At 42.4% G+C, this 18,665-nt stretch overlaps 1 protein-coding gene across 1 annotated transcript in view; it reads right to left on the bottom strand.

Annotated features, from left to right (window-relative positions):
* Positions 1-9,949: 9,949 nt before the first annotated feature.
* Positions 9,950-18,665, bottom strand: part of cfi (complement factor I) — a 235,399-nt gene continuing 226,683 nt past the window's right edge. Inside the window, exon 13 of the mRNA XM_072254679.1 lies at positions 9,950-10,795. Within this exon, the coding sequence (XP_072110780.1) occupies positions 10,578-10,795 (218 nt within the window). The 3' untranslated portion in view covers positions 9,950-10,577. The remainder of the gene's footprint in view (positions 10,796-18,665) is intronic.

Genomic DNA, 18,665 nt, shown 5'->3' with positions numbered 1-18,665 from the left:
CGTATAGGAGTGAGATATACCATCTGGTGGAGTGGTGTCACAGCAATGACCAACATCAGGACGACCAAAAATCTGATTGTGGACTTCGTTAAAATAAGGAAACATACATCCGTCCTCATAGAGGGATCAGAAATGGAAAGAATGAGCGACTTCAAGTTGCTGGCTGTCAGTAACCCTAAGGATTTTACCTGGACCCAAGATATCAAAGCAGTTAAAAAGAAGGTATGTCATTGATTTTATTTCATTAGGAGTTTGAGGAGATTTGGTTTGTCACTAAAAACACTCAAAAATTTCTACAGATGTACCGCAGAGAGCATTCTAACTGGCTGTGTCACCACCTGACATGGTGGGGGTGGGGTGGGGGTGTTGTTACTGCACAGGATCGAAGTAAACTCCATCATGAGCTCTAGCCTCTGTAGTATCCAGGACATCTTCAGACAGCGATGCCCCAAAAAGGTGACATCCATCATTAAGGACATGCCCTGTTCTCATTGCTACCATCAGGAAGGAGGTACAGAAACCTAAAGCATACATTCAACGATTCAGGAACAGCTTCTTCCCCTCTGCCATCGGATTTCTGAAAGGGCAGTGAACCCATGGACACTACCTCACTTTTTACATATATATTATTTCTGTTTTTTGCATGATTTTTAATCTATTCCATATACGTATACTGTAATTGATTGATTGATTGATTGATTTCTTTATTTATTTTCTTCTTCTATATTATGTATTGCATATGTTACATACCCCGTAACTGGGTTGCCAAACCAGCAGAAATGGAACACTTGTTGGAGTCTGGATTACTAGGAACTAATAAAGTTTTATTAAAGAAACAAATAATACAGTACTCTAATCATAAGGATATAAATGTAACAGGTTAGCAATGATAATACACACCTATACACAGAACTAGGGTAATAGGAATCAACCAAGCTCTATCGCAGTCTAGGGGTAAAATGATCATTCTTACAGTGACGCAGAGTTCATTTCAGCTTGCTGCAGTTCGCAGTAATCGCTGTTGTTCCGTTGGAAAGAGAGAGAGAGGGGGGGGATGCAATTTGGTTCAGGCAGACCTTTGATGTCTTTGCAGTTGGTTTCGGGCAGACCCTTTTTGATGTCTTCTATCCCGCTGGGGTCACCGACTGTGACCCCTCCGTTCCGGATACGATCGTTCTTCTGCGGTGAACGCGGCACCCAGGCAAGGGCGGACACACACCCCAGGTTCCCACCGATCGTACTTTTACACCCTGTGAGCCTATGGTTGGTTCCCACAAACCAGACCTCCATATTCCCACCACTTGTGGGGGCACACCGCTCTTTCCAGGGTCTCGTTGTCTTGTGGTCTTGTGGTGTCCCGTGCCTTAGCGAACCTGCTCTTTTTATCCCCCTGCTGGGGTATCACCTGTCCATCAAACTTCAAACAGTTCTGGTTCAAAACAACCGGTCTGTCAGTATTCTGAATTGTGTTTCTTTTCCGTTAATCCCTCTGTTCTCTGTTATTAGCATTTTGAATGTTTCTCCATTGTCTCTCTTATCTCTCTCATTAGCATCAATCGTCCGATAGCCTGGTTTGGCGTTACACATAGAACTGCTGTTGTTCAGTTAACAAATTTCACGACATATGCCGGTGTTATTAACCCTGATTCTGATTCTGATTCTGTCACGAGTGACGGGGTGGGAAGAGGTTTGGTCACGAGTGACGGGGTGAGAGGAGGTTTGGTAACGTGTGACTTGGTGGGAGGAGGTTTGGTAATGAGTGAGGGGGTAGGAAGAGGTTTGGTCACGAGTGACGGGGTGGGCAGAGGTTTGGTAACGAGTGACGGGGTGGGAGGAGGTTTGGTCATGAGTGACGGGGTGGGAGGAGGTTTGGTAACGAGTGACTTGGTGGGAGGAGGTTTGGTAATGAGTGAGGGGGTAGGAAGAGGTTTGGTCACGAGTGACGGGGTGGGAGGAGGTTTGGTCAAGAGTGACGGGATGGGAGGAGGTTTGGTAACGAGTGAGGGGGTGGGAGGAGGTTTGGTAACGAGTGATGGAGTGGGAAGATGTTTGGTCACGAATGACAGGGTAGGAAGAGGTTTGGTCACAAATGATGGGGTGGGTAGAGGTTTGGTCATGAGTGACGGGGTGGGAGGAGGTTTGGTAATGAGTGACTGGGTGGGAGGAGGTTTGGTAACGAGTGAGGGGGTAGGAAGAGGTTTGGTCATGAGTGAGGGGGTAGGAAGAGGTTTGCTCACGAGTGACGGGGTGGGAAGAGGTTTGGTAACGAATGATGGGGTGGGAGGAGGTTTAGTAACAAGTGACCGGGTGGGAAGAGGTTTGATCACGAGTGACGGGGTGGGAAGAGGATTGGTCATGAGTGATGGAGTGGGAAGATGTTTGGTCACGAGTGACAGGGTAGGAAGAGGTTTGGTCACGAGTGACAGGGTGGGAAGAGGTATTACTATACACCGTCAGAATAGATCTGTAGAATCTCTCAAAAGCAGAGGTGGAGGAGTATGCCTCATGATCAACTTTTCTTGGTGCACAAATATATCAGTGCTGTCCCAATTCTGCACACCAGACCTAGAATAGCTAGCAGTTAAGTACTGTCCTTTTTATCTACCGTGGAAGATTTCCAGGATCATTTTGGTAACAGTATACATTCCACCTCAGGCCTACATCAATACTTGCTTATTGCTGTTTTTTTTGCACCACGTATTTAATGTAACAATTTTATATTTTATTACTGTAATTCAGTTTTTTCTATTATTATGTATTGCATTGTACTCCTGCCACAAAGTCAAAAAATTTCACAAGATATGCCGATGATATTAAACTTGATTTGATTCTGATTCTGATGATGGGGATGGCTGTGCCTGTGATGGACTGGACTGTATCCAAAACATTTTGTAGAACTTTTTTGTTCCTGGGAACTGGCGTTTCCACAAAAGGCTGTGATGCAACCAGTCAGGATACACTCCGTGGTGCCTCTATAGAAACTTGTCGAAGTTTTAGATGATGTGTCGAATCTATGCAAACTTTTAAGAAAGTAGAGGCACTATCGTACCTTCTTTATGATGGCATGTGCGTTTTGGCCCTCGGACAGACGCTCTGATATGATAATGCTCAGGAATTTAAAGCTACTGACCCTCCCCACCTCTGATCCTGTAATGAAGACTGGCTTGTGGATCTTTGGCTTCTTCCTGCTCTTTGGTTTTGCTGACATTGAGTGAGAGGTTGTTGTGGCACCACTCTACCTGAATTTCAATCTCCCTCCTCTCTGCCCTTCTGTCACTACTTTTGATTCAACCAACCACACTAGTACCATCAGCAAACTTAAATATGGCATTGGAACTGTACTTGGCCACAAAACTCCAATGCCATATTTAAGTTTGCTGATAATACCGTTGTTGTTGGCTGAATCAAAGGCGGTGACCAAGTCTGTGAGCTGAGGATTTCTACATGTCTTTCAAACCACTTAAATGTGAGGTACTGCATTTTGGGATATCAAACCAGAGTAGCACATACAGTGAAAAGTAGGGCCTTGGTGAGTGTAATTAAACAGAGATCCCCTCAGTGCAAGTGTGTTGTTAAACCATGCATTTGGGGATGGAAGAGGTTCAGGAAGATTGGAGGGTTGCAGCTGTTGTTCCCCTATTCAATAAAGGGAGTAGAGATAGCCAAGGAAATTATAGACCAGTGAGTCTTAATTCAGTGATTGGTAAGTTGATGGAGAAGATCCTGAGAGGTAGGATTTATGAACATTTGGAGAGGTATAATATGATTAGGAGTAGTCAGCATTGCTTTGTCAAGGTCAGGTCATGCCTTATGAACCTTATTGAATTTTCTGAGGATGTGACTAAACACATTGATGAAGGAAGTAGATGTAGTGTATATGGATTTCAGCAAAATAAGGTACCCCATGCAAGGCTTATTGAGAAAATAAGGAGGCATATTATCCAAGGGAACATTGCTTTGTGGATCCAGAACTGGCTTGCCCACAGAAGGCAAAGAGTGGTTGTAGACGGGTCGTATTCTGCACGGAGGTCGGTCACCAGTAGAGTGCCTTAGGGATCTGTTCAGGGACCCTTACTTTTCATGATTTTTATAAATGACCCGGATGAGGAAGTGGAAGGATGGGTTAGTAAGTTTGCTGATGACACAAAGGTTGGAGGTGTTGTGGATAGTGTGGAGGGCTGTCAGAGTTTACAGCGGAACATTGATAGGATGCAAAACTGGACTGAGAAGTGGCAGATGGAGTTCAACCCAGATAAGTGTGAAGTGGTTCATTTTGGTAGGTCAAATATGATGGCAGAATACAGTATTAATGGTAAGACTCTTGGCAGTGTGGAGGATCAGAGGACTCTTGGGGTCCGAGTCCATAGGACACTCAAAGAAGCTGTGCAGGTTGACTCTGTGGTTAAGAAGGCGTATGGTGTATTGGCCTTCCTCAATCGTGGAATTGAATTTAGGAGCTGAGAGGTAATGTGGCAGATCTATAGGACCCTGGTCAGACCACACTTGGAGTACTGTGCTCAGCTCTGGTCGCCTCACTACAGGAAGGATGTGGAAACCATAGAAAGGGTACAGAGGAGATTTACAAGAATGTTGCCTGGATTGGGGAGCATGCCTTATGAGAATACGTAGAGTGAACTCGGCCTTTTTTCCTTGGAGCGACGGAGGATGAGAGGTTACCTGATAGAGGTGTAGAAGATGATGAAAGGCATTGATCCTGTGGATAGTCAGAGGCTTTATCCCAGGGTTGAAATGGTTGCCACAAGACGACACAGGTCTAAGGTGCTGGGGAGTAGGTACAGAGGAGATGTCAGGGGTAAGTTTTTTTACTCAGAGAGGGGTGAGTGCGTGGAATGGGCTGCCGGCAATGGTGGTGGAGGTGGATACGATAGGGTCTTTTAAGAGACTTTTAGATAGGGACACAGAGGGCTATAGGTAAGCCTAGTAATTTCTAAGGTAGGGACATGTTCGGCACAACTCTGTGGGCCGAAGGGCCTGTATTGTGCTGTAGGTTTTCTATGTTTATAAGTTCCTTGTATAATAAACTTTTCATTCCCAGAATCATCCTTGTGAACCTCCTCTGGACCCTCTCCAATGCCAACACATCTTTTCTTAGATGAGGAGCCCAAAACTGTTCACAATATTCAAGGCAAGGCCTCACCAGTGCCTTATAAAGCTTCAGCATCACATCCCTGCTCTTGTATTCTAGACCTTTTGAAACGACTGCTAGCATGGCTTTTGCCATTCTCACCACTGACTCTACTTGCAAGTTAACCTTTGGGGTGATCTGCACAAGGGTTCCCAAATCCCTTCGCATCTCAGAATTTTGGATTTTCTCCCCACTTAGAAAATAGTACATTTATTTCTACTACCAAAGTGCATGACCATGCATTTTCCAACATTATATTTCATTTACCACTTTCTTGCCCATTTACCTAATTTGTCAACACCAACGCCAGAAAAGGACCCTTTTATTCTCATTCACTGCCTCCTACCAATCAGCCAATGCTGTAACCATGCCAGTAACTTTCCTGTCATACCATGGGCTCCCACTTGGTAAGCACCTTGTTAAAGGCCTCAAGAAAGTCCAAATATACAATATCCACCACATCCCTTTATCTATCCCACTTGTAATCTTCTCAAAGAATTACAACAGGTTTGTCAGGCAAGATTTTCCCTTAAGGAAACCATGCTAACTTTGTCCTATCTTGTCCTGTGTTATCATGTGCACCATAACCTCATCGTTAACAATTGACTCCAACATCTTCCCAACCACTGTGGTCAAGCTAATTGGTCTATAATTTCCTTTTTGCTGCCTTCCTCCTTTCTTAAAGAGTAGAGTCACATCTGAGTGCCGGTGCCCCACAAGGCTGTGTACTCAGCCCCCTGCTGTACTCACTGTACACCCATGATTGTGTAGCCAAGCTTCCATCGAACTCAATATATAAGTTTGCTGATAACACAACAGTTGTAGGCCGTATCTCGGGTAATGATGAGTTTGAGTATAGAGAGGAAATTAAGAACCTGGTGGCATGGTGCGAAGACAATAACCTATCCCTCAACGTCAGCAAGACGAAGGAATCGGTTGTTGACTTCAGAAGGAGTAGCGGACTGCACGACCCAATTTACATCAGTGGTGCACAAGTGGAACAGGTCAAAAGCTTTAAGTTTCTCGGGGTCAATATCACAAATGACCTGATTTGGTTCAACCAAGCAGAGTTCACTGCCATGAAGGCTCACCAGCGCCTTTACTTCCTGAGAATACTACAGAGATTTGGCCTGTCCCTTAAAACCCTCACTAATTTTTATAGATGCACCATAGAAAGCATTCTTCTAGGGTGCATCACAACCTGGTATAGAAGTTGTCCTGTCCAAGACCGAAAGAAGCTGCAGAAGATCGTGAACACGGCGCAGCACATCACACAAACCAATCTTCTATCCGTGGACTCACTTTACACCGCACGCTGTCGGAGCAGTGCTGCCAGGATAATCAAGGACATGACCCACCCAGCCAACAGACTTTTCATCCCTCTTCCCTCTGGGAGAAGGTGCAGGAGCTTGAAGACTCGTACGGCCAGATTTGGGAACAGCTTCTTTCCAACTGTGATAAAATTGCTGAACGGACCCTGACCCAGGTCTGGGCCGTACCCTCCAAATATCCGGACTTGCCTCTCGATTGTTTTGCATTACCTTACTTCCCATTTTTCTATTTTCTATTTATGATTTATAATTTAAATTTTTAATATTTACTAATTTTAACTATTTTTAATATCTTTAATATTTAATATTTGTAATCCAGGGAGTGTGAAGCGCAGAATCAAATATTGCTGTGATGATTGTACATTCTAGTACCAATTGTTTCACGACAATGAAGCATAAAGTGCATGAATTGAGGTACCTCAGAGAGAGTTTCATGAGATAGGGAGGAAGTTAAAAAGACAAAACTTCAATGCTTATATTACTCCCAGTGCAGTGCGCCAGTGAAAGTAGAAATAAAAAGATTAAGATATGGCTGGAAGCACAGTGCAGAGGAACATCCTTGGTCAGTTCACTTTCACACCAGATAGGAAGGTGTTATGTCTGGATCTGATAAAGAAAATGAAATTAATTTGTAAACCAAATGGGAATAAAAGTTGCGTAAGTATGATCATCATATTATAACTCTTCAATTCAATCTAGAGGCCACCATGGTACAATCTAGAACATCTAAAGTGGAATTGGGCTAAGTTTGATGGAATGAGAAGACCCACAAGCTCACTAGGGAATGTGTAACCTCCAGCACACCCTGGTGCACTATTTTGGGGTTGAGAATGACTTGTTTCAAGTTCATTTTAAAGAAATAGAAGGTATCTATACTTTGCACATCTGAGCTTGATAGGAGGAAGCTTGAGTGTAATGGTATAGTCCAAGATGATTGGAGATGGGCTTTATTCCATAAACTTTAGTGCCTGCATATAACATGGTGCAGCCCCTAGTACAAGCACAACCCCTTTCTCAGCTCTCCCAACATAACACCTTCCTGCTGTGGTTCTTTGCCCCTTCTCTCCCCAACATTTGCACCCCCCAATTCCCAGCTCTCTGCCCCTTCCTTTCCCTTCAAATCCCTCCTCTTACTTTTCACTACTATGTAGGGCCACCTTCACCCACATGTGCATGAATCATAATGGGCATGATTTTTTTGTGGTTCAGTGGCAAACCTGACAGATTACAAGTTGGAGTTATGACAGGAGAAGATCACACAATGCCTCATGATATACTCCAATACATGACATGGATTAAGTGGGTGGGAGCATCAGTACCAGTGTGCAGTTTTATGAAATACAGCTGTAGCATCCACACTGGTTTTAACACAGAAACCAAATGCTGTATGGAAGCTGTACCCACAGGAATTGGAATAAGATGGGCAGTATTTGTAGGACAGGGAAAATACTGTAATTATTTATTCAGAAATGGAGGAATGCAATGTTCTCTGAGCAATGGTACTCTGTGTAACATTCCTTCGAGCATACTGATAAGAGGATATAGCTTTTAATGCTATTAAATTGTCGGTGAAAATCAAGAGATATACAAAAATCAATTTTCCTACTTTATACCACCTTTAACCAAAGATTTAACGCAAATAAAACAAGTCCTGGGTTAGACTTGTCTACCCTTTTGAAGCAGAAAAGTGAAAACACACAGGGCATGACCAGTATAAAGATTAGATTATATCAGATTAGAGGATAGTTTGGACAGAGGTACAAATGAAAGGATACATCCTTGAACAAGGATTATATGCAATATATTTTTGATATTATGATTTATATTGGTATTTATCTTATTAATAAAGATGTATGTGCAGTGTAAAAGACAGATAATGGAATTGTTCAAAGAACCAGCCACGTATATAAGTATTATATTTTACAGAATTAATAAATAGTATAAAATGTAGATAGCTAAGGCCGTAAGATATAGGAGCTGATTTAGGCCATTTGGTCTCCTAAGTCTGTTCCGCCATTTCATCACGGCTGATCCATTTTCCTCTCAGCCCCAGTCTGCTGCCTCCTCCCCATATCCCTTCATGCCCTGACCAATCAAGAATCTATCAACCTCAGCCTGAAATACACCCAATAAGTTGGCCTCCACAGCTGCCTGTGGCAATGAATTCCACAAAATCACCATGATCTGGCTAAAAAAATTCCTCCTTAACTCCATTCTAGAAGATGTCACCACATCTCAAATGTCCTCTTTCTTTAAGGATCGTGGTTTCCCTTCTACCGTCATCAATGATGCCCTCACCTGCATCTCCTCCATTTCCCGCACTTCGGCCCTCACCCCATCCTCCCGCCACCACAACAGGGACAGAGTTCCCCTTGTCCTCACCTACCACCCCACCAGCCTCTGGATCCAGCACATTATCCTCCGTAACTTCCGCCACCTTCAACAGGACCCCACCACTAAGCACATCTTTCCCTCTCCACCCCTCTCCGCAGAAGCAGAGATCGGTCCCTCCCCACGGATCTCCCACCCGGCCCTTATCCCTGTAAGCGTAATTGCTACACCTGTCCCTACACCTCCTCTCTTGCCACCATTCAGGGCCCAAAACAGTCCTTCCAGGTGGGGCAACACTTCACTTTTGAGTCTGTTGGGGTCATCTATTGCATCCGGTGCTCCTGGTGCAGCCTCCTCTACATCGGTGAAACCCAACGCAGATTGGGGACTGCTTTGTCAAGCACCTCCACTCCGTCCGCCTCAACAGACAGGATCTCCCAGTAGCCACCCAATTCAACTCTGCTTCCCATTCAGATATGTCCATACATGGCCTCCTCTACTGCCATGATGAGGCTAAACTCAGATTGGAGGAGCAACACCTCATATACCATCTAGGTAGTCTCCAGCCCCTTAGTATGAACATAGAATTCTCCAACTTCCAGTAATTCCCTCCCCCTCCCTTCCTCTATCCCTATTTCACTCTGCCACCTCCCCCAGCTGCCTATCAACTCCCTCATGGTTCAGCCTCCTCCTACTACCCATTATGTTATCCCATATTCCTTCTTCACCTTTCCTGCCTGCCACCTCCCTGCTTCCCCTCCCCCACCCCTTTATCTTTCCCCTTACTGGTTTTTCACCTAGAACCTACCAGCCTTCTCCTTCCCACCCTCCCCCCACCTTCTTTATAGGGCCTCTGTCCCTTCCCTCTTCAGTCCTGACGAAGGGTTCCGGCCCGAAACGTCGACTGATCATTTCCACGGATGCTGTCCGTGTTGTGAGTGTTCCTCTATTCTGAGGCTGTCCCCTCTGATCTTAGATTCCCCCACTATAGGAAACATCCTCTCCACATCCACTCTATTCAATGGGTTTCAATGAGGTCACTTTTCACTCTGCTACAATATGTTGTCTACTGATCCTCTGTTCTCTTCACATTAGATGTGATTAGTTAAATAATTTTATACACTAGTCATAGGTTTGTGGAGATAAAAGACATTTAATGAAATCAAGTGATGGTAAAACAGCTTGTTCTGTTTTACAGATGACAGGAAAAGGAACTTGACTGGAATCATTGACTCTCTTACTCTCCCCACAGCTGTTGTTTGACCTGCTGAATGCTTCCAGTATTTTCTGCTTTTGTATTGAAAATCTTGTTTGACATAAAGTTTACTTAGATGAACAATCAGGCCTTTCAAAATTTCAAGACCCTCATTTAAACATCTTCCAGCAACATCAACAGAATGCAGATGAAAGAAAGAGTAAGTTCTTACTAGGTAATTGTTTTTTCTTGATTAATCTTTTGGTTTCAAATGGAAACAATCTGAATAGTCTCAATATTATGACTTTGAAAAGACTGGCATTTTACACAAGGTAGCTCAAGGCTGCAATAATGCCATGTCTCTTTTGTAGTACAAAGTTTTGGGCAAAAAACTCCTCTGTTTCTCAATGTTTTTTATACTTCCTAATAACAATGTATTAATTATGTCTGCAATTGATTTTGGAATGGTATTTAATTATGATTTTTTATAATCTTTCTGATAAAAACATGAGTTGCAAAGTTTGAACTAGAAGCAGGATATCTGTGCTGCCAGAACTGAATTGACACGAAACAATCAGGCATTATATTTAGAAATAACATTTCTACCAATATGATCACTTATCCAATTGAAGTAATGAGACACTTTTGTGTAAACACCGGGATATCCGGGTTGACCGCATTTTTCACCCCAGCTCACTAGTCCCCACACATAAGCTTCGTTTCTTTCATCAGTACAGACTAAAGGTCCTCCTGAATCTCCTTGGCAGGAATCAGCAGTTCCATCAAGTTTTCCTGGAAAAGAAAAATAACATTTATATATTTGTAATAAATTGAAATACAAATGTTTGCCCATATCTAAATGATTCAAAACAAAATTAACAATTTCATTTTAAGACTGAATTTTGAAATATTAATATCACTTTGAATGATTGAAAGTTTTGGTGTGATGAAAGCATTAAATAATTTGGAAAATATTCACAAAAACATTTGATTTGGGAAAAGGGACTGAGCAAACATCTCTGAAAAAATCAGTAATTGCTCAATTAGAAAAAATTGTCACCTGCTTCCATTTTATAAAATTCCATGCCTCTGAAAGCTCTATATGGTCCATTTTCAATCCTGCTAATCAGAATCAGATTTACTATCACTGACCTATCAAGTGCAATTTGATGTTTTGTAGCAATATAGTGCAGGGCATAAAAAATACTTAAAGTAGTGCAAAAGATCGATAACAAGATGGATGGTGGAAGGGAAGGAGCTATTCTTAAAATGGGTCTTGAAGTTCCTGTACCCCCTCCCCAGTGGGACATGATCCTATATGATGACCGCTGCACTCTTAAGGCAGTGCCTCTTGAAGATATTCTCAATGGAAAGGAGGATAGTAACTGTGATGGAACTGCCTGAGTCTACAACTGTCTGCACTGGAGGCTCCATACCAGGCTGTGAGGCAACCTGTCAGAACATCTCCACCATGGGCCTGTAGAAATTTGCATGACTTTGGTGATATACAGATTTCTGCAAACCCCTAATGAAGTAGAGCCACTGGTGAGCTTTCTTTGTGATTGTATCACTTTCCTGGGCCTGGATAGATCCTCTGAGATGTTGACTAGGAACTTGACCCTGCTCACTCTTTCCACCAATGAATTCTCAATGAGTACTAGTGTGTTCTCCCTATTTTCCCTTCATGAAGTCCATCATTATTCCTTGGTCTTTAGGATTCTAGCAATATTTGGTGCTTTCTTTTTACTATCTCAGTGTTATGGCAAGAGGACAGGAAATATTGAATATTCCCAAAAGTTTGCACATTAATGATGTAGGTGAATGTGGCTAGAAATTCATATGCTCCTCTTTTGGAATGCTTTGTAGCGCTCCCAGGCTGCATCATAGCACCAGAACATTTCTGTCAGGAATCTCTTGCATGTGATATTGTAATTCAACCAGGAAGCAATCACGTGTTGACTGCAGTGCTTTAACTGCGAGGGACAGCTCTCACAGCAGCCTAATCCAAACACATGCTACATTTAAAGACATAGCTTTGCAATAAATCACTATTTTCCCCACTTTATTTCAGTGAAAGCATATCGGTTGATCGTGGGAGAAGGGTAATCTCAAACGAGAGACAGACACAGAAAGAAAAAACAATGCACATGTCCAGAGAACAGATCAATATGTAGTGGGAGGGAGGGGGAAGTGGGAAGTGGTTATTGCTCTAAAAGAAATAGATCCATACATTACAAGAACCTCTCTAGTGAGTATGTCTTGTGTTCTCTTCTTATCAAACAATCCTTTCTGAAATATCTAAAAAGTACACTTTCTCCTACATTTGTCCTTTCCTCCAGAAGCACCCGGAATATTGCTTAGCCGTGAACAGCTGGTGCAGGGTATTGCGAGAACATACCATTTGCTCCCTACAGCCCAACTAACAGCACAGCAAGAGGATCAAAAACAAGCTAACCAAGCCAGGGACGATGATACACAAAAAAAAAAAGCACAAATGTCCTCACACTGACACTCCAGTATCTTCTCAGGTACTGATATTAAGGCCAGATGATAGGAGGCTGGAAACTGCACAGATATCTGCTCTGGTAAATGCAATGGGAGAGGATGCATTGATAAGTTGATGTGGAATCTTTATTTTTGGGTGAGGTTATGCAGCATTTAAATGTTAAGGAAGTGGAATATTTGAACAAGAGCCTGAATCTCATAAATATAGCCAAAGACTGGCTGAAGGTTAGAAAGTCTGACAATGCTACAAGTCCATGCTTAAGAAATTGCCTTCTCATCAGTAAAGGGAAAGTTGAGGAAGTTCCTTCTCTTTGAACAGAGTGCCAGCAGCAATTGTTTATATTAATTTTCATAAAACATATTGACTAGGTAGGCCATTCGGAGGGTGGTTCTGAGTCGAGCACAATGTAGATATGAAGTCACAAAGGGACTGCCAGGTAACAATGGCAGTTTTTCATGCTGATGGCTTTGATCATAATCGGGTAATTTCACAGGGTCATCATTAAGCAAGAAGTCAGGACAGGCTAATCTGGAACTAAATAAAACTTTATTTCTGCAAGTAGAATTTGAACTAATGTTTCTGGATTATTTATTCAGGTCTGTGGCCCAACTGTTTGGTCTTTGGGTCACTGTTCCCATCCCTAACTCTACCATCAGCACCCTGGTAGTTATCCAGAAACTCAACTAGGTCAGCTACAAGCCTTTGGTGCAGGCCAGAGGTCTATAAACTTTAATAAGTCATTCACCCGCTGGCATACCAAAGCCTTTCAACCATGTATGAGGCACCAATCAGGAAGGTGATGGAATCCTTGTCTGGTTGAGTTCTACTTCAATAACATGCTAGAACTTCAACAGTGTCTGTAACAAAGCAGCCCAATTTATTATCAAACCATCCACTGTCCTTAACATTTCTCATTCCATCAGTGATGTTTAATGCCTATAGTGTTTCATCTACAAAATGCAGTACTGTCAATCTCCTAGGCCACTCCAACAGCACCAGCCGAACCTGTGGTCTTTATTACCAAGAAGTACAAGAGCAGCAGGCACATGAATACACCATGGCCTTCATGTTCCCCTGCAAGTCACACACCATTCTGACCTAGGAATATTATTTAGTATATTACTTGACTATGAACAATGGGTATCTTCATCGTTATCATGCCGACAGAGGCCAATGAGTTGCATTGAAACGCAAACTAACATATGTGGACCTCTTGGTTGATGTTACAAATATCGTTTAGCTGAAATAAATGAAGCTAGAAGCCTCGAAAATAAAGATAATCCTATCTGTTCCCCAAATACAAACACTTGGTGAGCTTCCTGTTTGCCTCAGCTACTCTTTGTGGAGATTAGTTCCACATTCCAACCACTCTTTGGGTAAAGAAGATTCTGAACTCCCCATTTGGTTTCTTGGTGAGTTCCCTGTCTGCAGGGAATCAATCATAAGCCACTACTAACATTTGGAATCAGGAACTCAGGTTGCACAAGCTTTCAGAGTCAACACTCCATAGGACGGAAGGCCTAGAATTTTTGAGTAATTGGAATTGGGCAAACTAGATGCGAGTAAGCCAACAATCTAGGATGATCATGCAGATTATATTCTTTCTGCCACTTCAGTTCCTGCAGAATACAATCTCTAAATCAGAGTTATTTCTTGCAAATTTAGAAGTGCATAAAACCCATTTTGGGGGAAGCAAGCATGTAATCATTTCAGGTTGGTTTTCTACTATTTATGGTATTGCTGGAGAAGACTGAACTAATGTCAGGACCAATGAGATTTTCAACTATATAAGCCATATAAATTTAGAATCTTTTGTTTCCTGAGAAATACATTTTTAATTTTTGATCAGTTATTTACTTTCCAGGTTCAAATCTTGTAACCAGCATGAAGCTTCCCCGTATGGAATGGAAGGTGCATCTCATTCATCTCCTTGTTCTTGCTCTGCTGTTCAATAACATAATGGCTTATTGACCATAAGACCACAAGAGTTTGAAGCAGAATGAAGCCACTCAACTCATTGAGTCTGTTCCACCATCTCATCATGGTTGATCCATTTCCTTCACAACCCATTCTCCTGCCTTCTCCCTTAACCTTTCATGCCCTATCTAATCAAGAGGTTATCAACCTCCACTTTAAGTATACCCAATGGTGGCTTTCACAGCCATCTATGCAACAAAGTCCACAGATTCAAAACACTCTGGCTAAAGAAATTCCTCCTCACCTCTGTTCTACATAGGAAAGAGGGGTGTCCGAGGTTGTGACTCCCCCACCGTAGGAAACATCCTCTCCACATCCATTCTATTTAGGCCTTTCAACATTCAATAGGTTTCAATGAGATCCCCCCACTATTCTTCTAAATTCCAGTTAGTAAAGGCCCAGATCCATCAATTACTCCTCATATGATAAGCCTTTCATTTGGACCTCCTCTGTTCCATCTCCAATGGCAGCATATCATCCCAAAACTGCTCACAATACTCCATGAGGCCTCCTCAGTAGCTTATAAAGCCTCAGCATTACATCCTTCCTTTTATATTCTATTCCTCTTGAAATGAATGCCAACATCGCATTTGCCTTCCTTACCACTGACTCAACCTGCAAGTTAACCTTTAGGGAATTCTGCACGAGGACTCCCAAGTTCCTTTGCACCTCAGATTTTTGATTTTTCACTCCACTTAGAAAATAGTTTCTGCTTTTTATTCTTTCTACCAAAGTGCATGACCATACACTTTCCTACACTGTATTCCATTCGCCACTTCTTTGCCCATTCTCTGAATCTGTCTGGGTCTCTCTGTAGCCTTCCTGCTTCCTTAACACTACCTGCCCCTCCACCTATCTTTGTATCATCTGCAAACTTGGCCACAAAGCCATCAGTTCTGTCATCTAAATCATTTACATACAATGTACATTAATGCACCTCAGCACCACTTCCCTAAAGTGACTTTATATCCCATAAGATCATATATAGGAGCAGATTTAGGCTATTTGGCCCATCAAGTCTGCTCGGCTATTACATCATGGCAGATCCATTTTCACTCTCAGCTCCAATCTCCTGCCTTCTCATGCTTTGACTAAGCAAAAATCTATCAATTTCTGCCTTAAATATACCCAGTAATTTGGCTTCCATAGCAGCTTGTGGCAAAGAATTCCACAAATTCACGATTCTTTGGCTAAAGAAATTCTTCCTCATCTCCATTCTAAAAGGATGCCCCTCTATTCTGAGACTGTTTTCTGGTCTTAGACTCTCCTCTAACATTGGAAACATCCTCTCCACATCCACTCTGTCAAGGCCTTTCACCATTCAATAAATTCTCCTTCATTCCAAAAAGAAATCTCACTTTTGAATATACCCAGTGACCAAGTCTCCATAGCACTCATAAGTAGGAAATTCCAAAGATTCATTTTGCTCAGGGTAGAAATGAAGATCTAGAATTCTTTGTAGATAAGGCTATAGAGAGATCATTTGGAACTTTCGCCTTCATTAATCAAAGTATTGAGTACAGGAGCTAGGATGTTATGTTGAAGTTGTATAAGACATTGGTGAGGCCTAATTTGGAGTATTGTGTGCAGCTTTGGTCACATACCGACAAGAAAGATATCAATAAAATTAAAAGTGCAGAGAATATTTATAAGGATTTTGCAAGGACTTGAGGATCTGAGTGTTAGGGAATGATTGAAAGGGTTAGGACTTTATTTCCCATAGGATAAGGAGAGGAGATTTGAAAGAGGTATGCAAAATAATGAGGGGGTATAGCAGGCTATTCCCACCAACGTTAGGTGGGACTACAACTAGAGGTCATGTGTTAAGGGGAACATGTGAGGGAACTTCTTCACAGAGGGTGGTGAGAGTTCAGAATGAATTTCCAGCGCAAGTGGTGGGTTCGATATCAACATTTAAGAGAAATTTGTAGAGGTACATGGATGGGAGGGGTATGGAGGGCTATGGTCTGGGTGCAGGTCGTTGGGCATGCCAATAGTTTGACACGCCAATAGTTTGACATGGACTAAATGTACCAAAGGCCTGTTTCTCTGCTGTAGTATCCTATGACTCTACATAGAAGTCTTAGAAAGACCATAAGATATAGGTGCAGAAGTAGGCCATTCGGCCCAAAGTCTGCTCTGCCATTCAATCATCACTGATTCAATTCTTCCAGTCATCCGAACTCCCCTGCCTTCTCCCCATACCCTTTGATGCCCTGGCTAATCAAGAACCTATCTCTGCCTTAAATGCACCCAATGACTTGAGCTCCACAGCCACTCGTGGCAACAAATTCCACAGATTTACCACCCTCTGACTAAAGTAATTTCTCCACATCTCTGTTCTAAATGGACATCCCTGAATCCTGAAGTTGTGCCCTCTTGTCCTAGACTCCCCTACCATGGAAAATAACTTTTCCATATCCAATCTGTTCAGGCCTTTTAACATTTGGAGTGTTTTTATGACATCCCCCTCTCATTCTCCTGAACTCCAGGGAATACAGCCCAAGAGCTGCCAGACGTTCCTCATACGGTAACCCTTTCATTCCTGGAATCATTCTCTTGAATCTTTGAACCCTTTCCAATGTCAGTATATTCTTTCTAAAATAAGGAGCCCAGAACTGCATACAATACTCCAAGTGTGGTCTCACAAGTGCCTTATAGAGCCTCAACATCACATCCCTACTCTTATATTCTATACCACTAGAAATGAATGCCAACATTGCATTCACCTCTTCACAACCAATTCAACCTGCAGGTTAACCTTCAGGGTATCCTGCACAAGAACTCCCAAGTCCCTTTGCATCTCTGCATTTTGAATTCTCTTTCCATCCAAATAATAGTCTGCCCGTTTAGTTCTTCCACCAAAGTGCATGACCATTCACTTTCCAACATTGTATTTCATTTGCCACTTCTTTACCCATTCTCCTAAACTATCCAAGTCTTTCTGCAGGCTGACTGTTTCCTCAACACATTCCGCTCCTCCACCTATCTTTGTATCATCAGCAAATTTAGCCAGAAATCTATTAATCCCATAGTCCTAATCATTGACATACATCGGAAAAAGATAGCAGTCCCAATACCAACTCCTGTGGAACTCCACTGGTAACCGGCAGCAAGCCAGAATAGGATCCCTTTATTCCCATTCTCTGCTTTCTGCCAATCAACTGATGCTCCACCCATGCCAGTAAATTCCCTGTAATTCCATGGGCTCTTATCTTGCTATGCAGCCTCATGTCAAAAGGCCTTCTGAAAATCCAAGTACACCACATCCACTGCATCTCCTTTGTCTACCCTGCTTGTAATTTCCTCAAAAAATTGCAGTAGGTTTGTCAAGCAGGACTTTCCTTTCAGGAAACCATGCTGGCTTTGCCCTATCTTGTCATGTGCCTCTAGGTACTCTAATCTCATCCCTAACTAGTGATTCCAACAACTTTCCAACTACTGATGTCAGACTAACAGGTCTATAGTTTCCTTTCTGCTGCCTCCCACACTTCTTAAATAGCAGTGCAGAAGTGATTCACCACGATACACCTGAACTAGAGGGCATGTCATTTGGTGATAAGTTGAGCAAGCTAGAGCTTTTCTCTTTGGAGTGAAGGAAGATGGTGAGGACAGGTGTGTGTTCCCTCGACTTCTCCTTCCTGAAGTCCACAATCAATTCCTTTGTCTTACTGAAGCTGAGTGCAAGGTTATTGCTAATAGGAGATCAAGTATTGTAAACTCTCTCGTTGGGTCCTCTATGTACTATTTAAGGAAACTATCCTGGATGTGTTTGACAAACTATCTCATCCAGTCCTCTTACAATATGAGAGTCCCAGTTAATATGTGGAAAGTTAAAATCACTTACTATGGCATCTTTATGTTTCTTGCAACAGTCTGTGATCTCTCTACAAATTTTTTCCTTTAGATCCAGCTGACTGTGGGTGGTCTATAATGTAATTCCATTAGCCTGGTCATCCCTTTCTTATTCCTCAGTTCCTTCCTATACAGAGGTGACCAGAACTGAACACAATACTCCAAGTGTTTTATAGGTCTTCAACGTTACCTTGTGATTCTTGAACTTAATCCCCCTACTAATGAAGGCCAACATGCTATAGACCTTCTTAACAACTGTATCAACTTGTGCGCCAACTTTGAGAGATCTATGGAAATGGACCCCAATTTCTCTGTTCCTTCACA

Source organism: Mobula birostris, chromosome 4 (genome assembly GCF_030028105.1).
Source record: "Mobula birostris isolate sMobBir1 chromosome 4, sMobBir1.hap1, whole genome shotgun sequence".
Classification (NCBI taxonomy): Eukaryota; Metazoa; Chordata; class Chondrichthyes; order Myliobatiformes; family Myliobatidae; genus Mobula; species Mobula birostris.
This window is presented reverse-complemented; position numbering and strand designations above follow the sequence as displayed.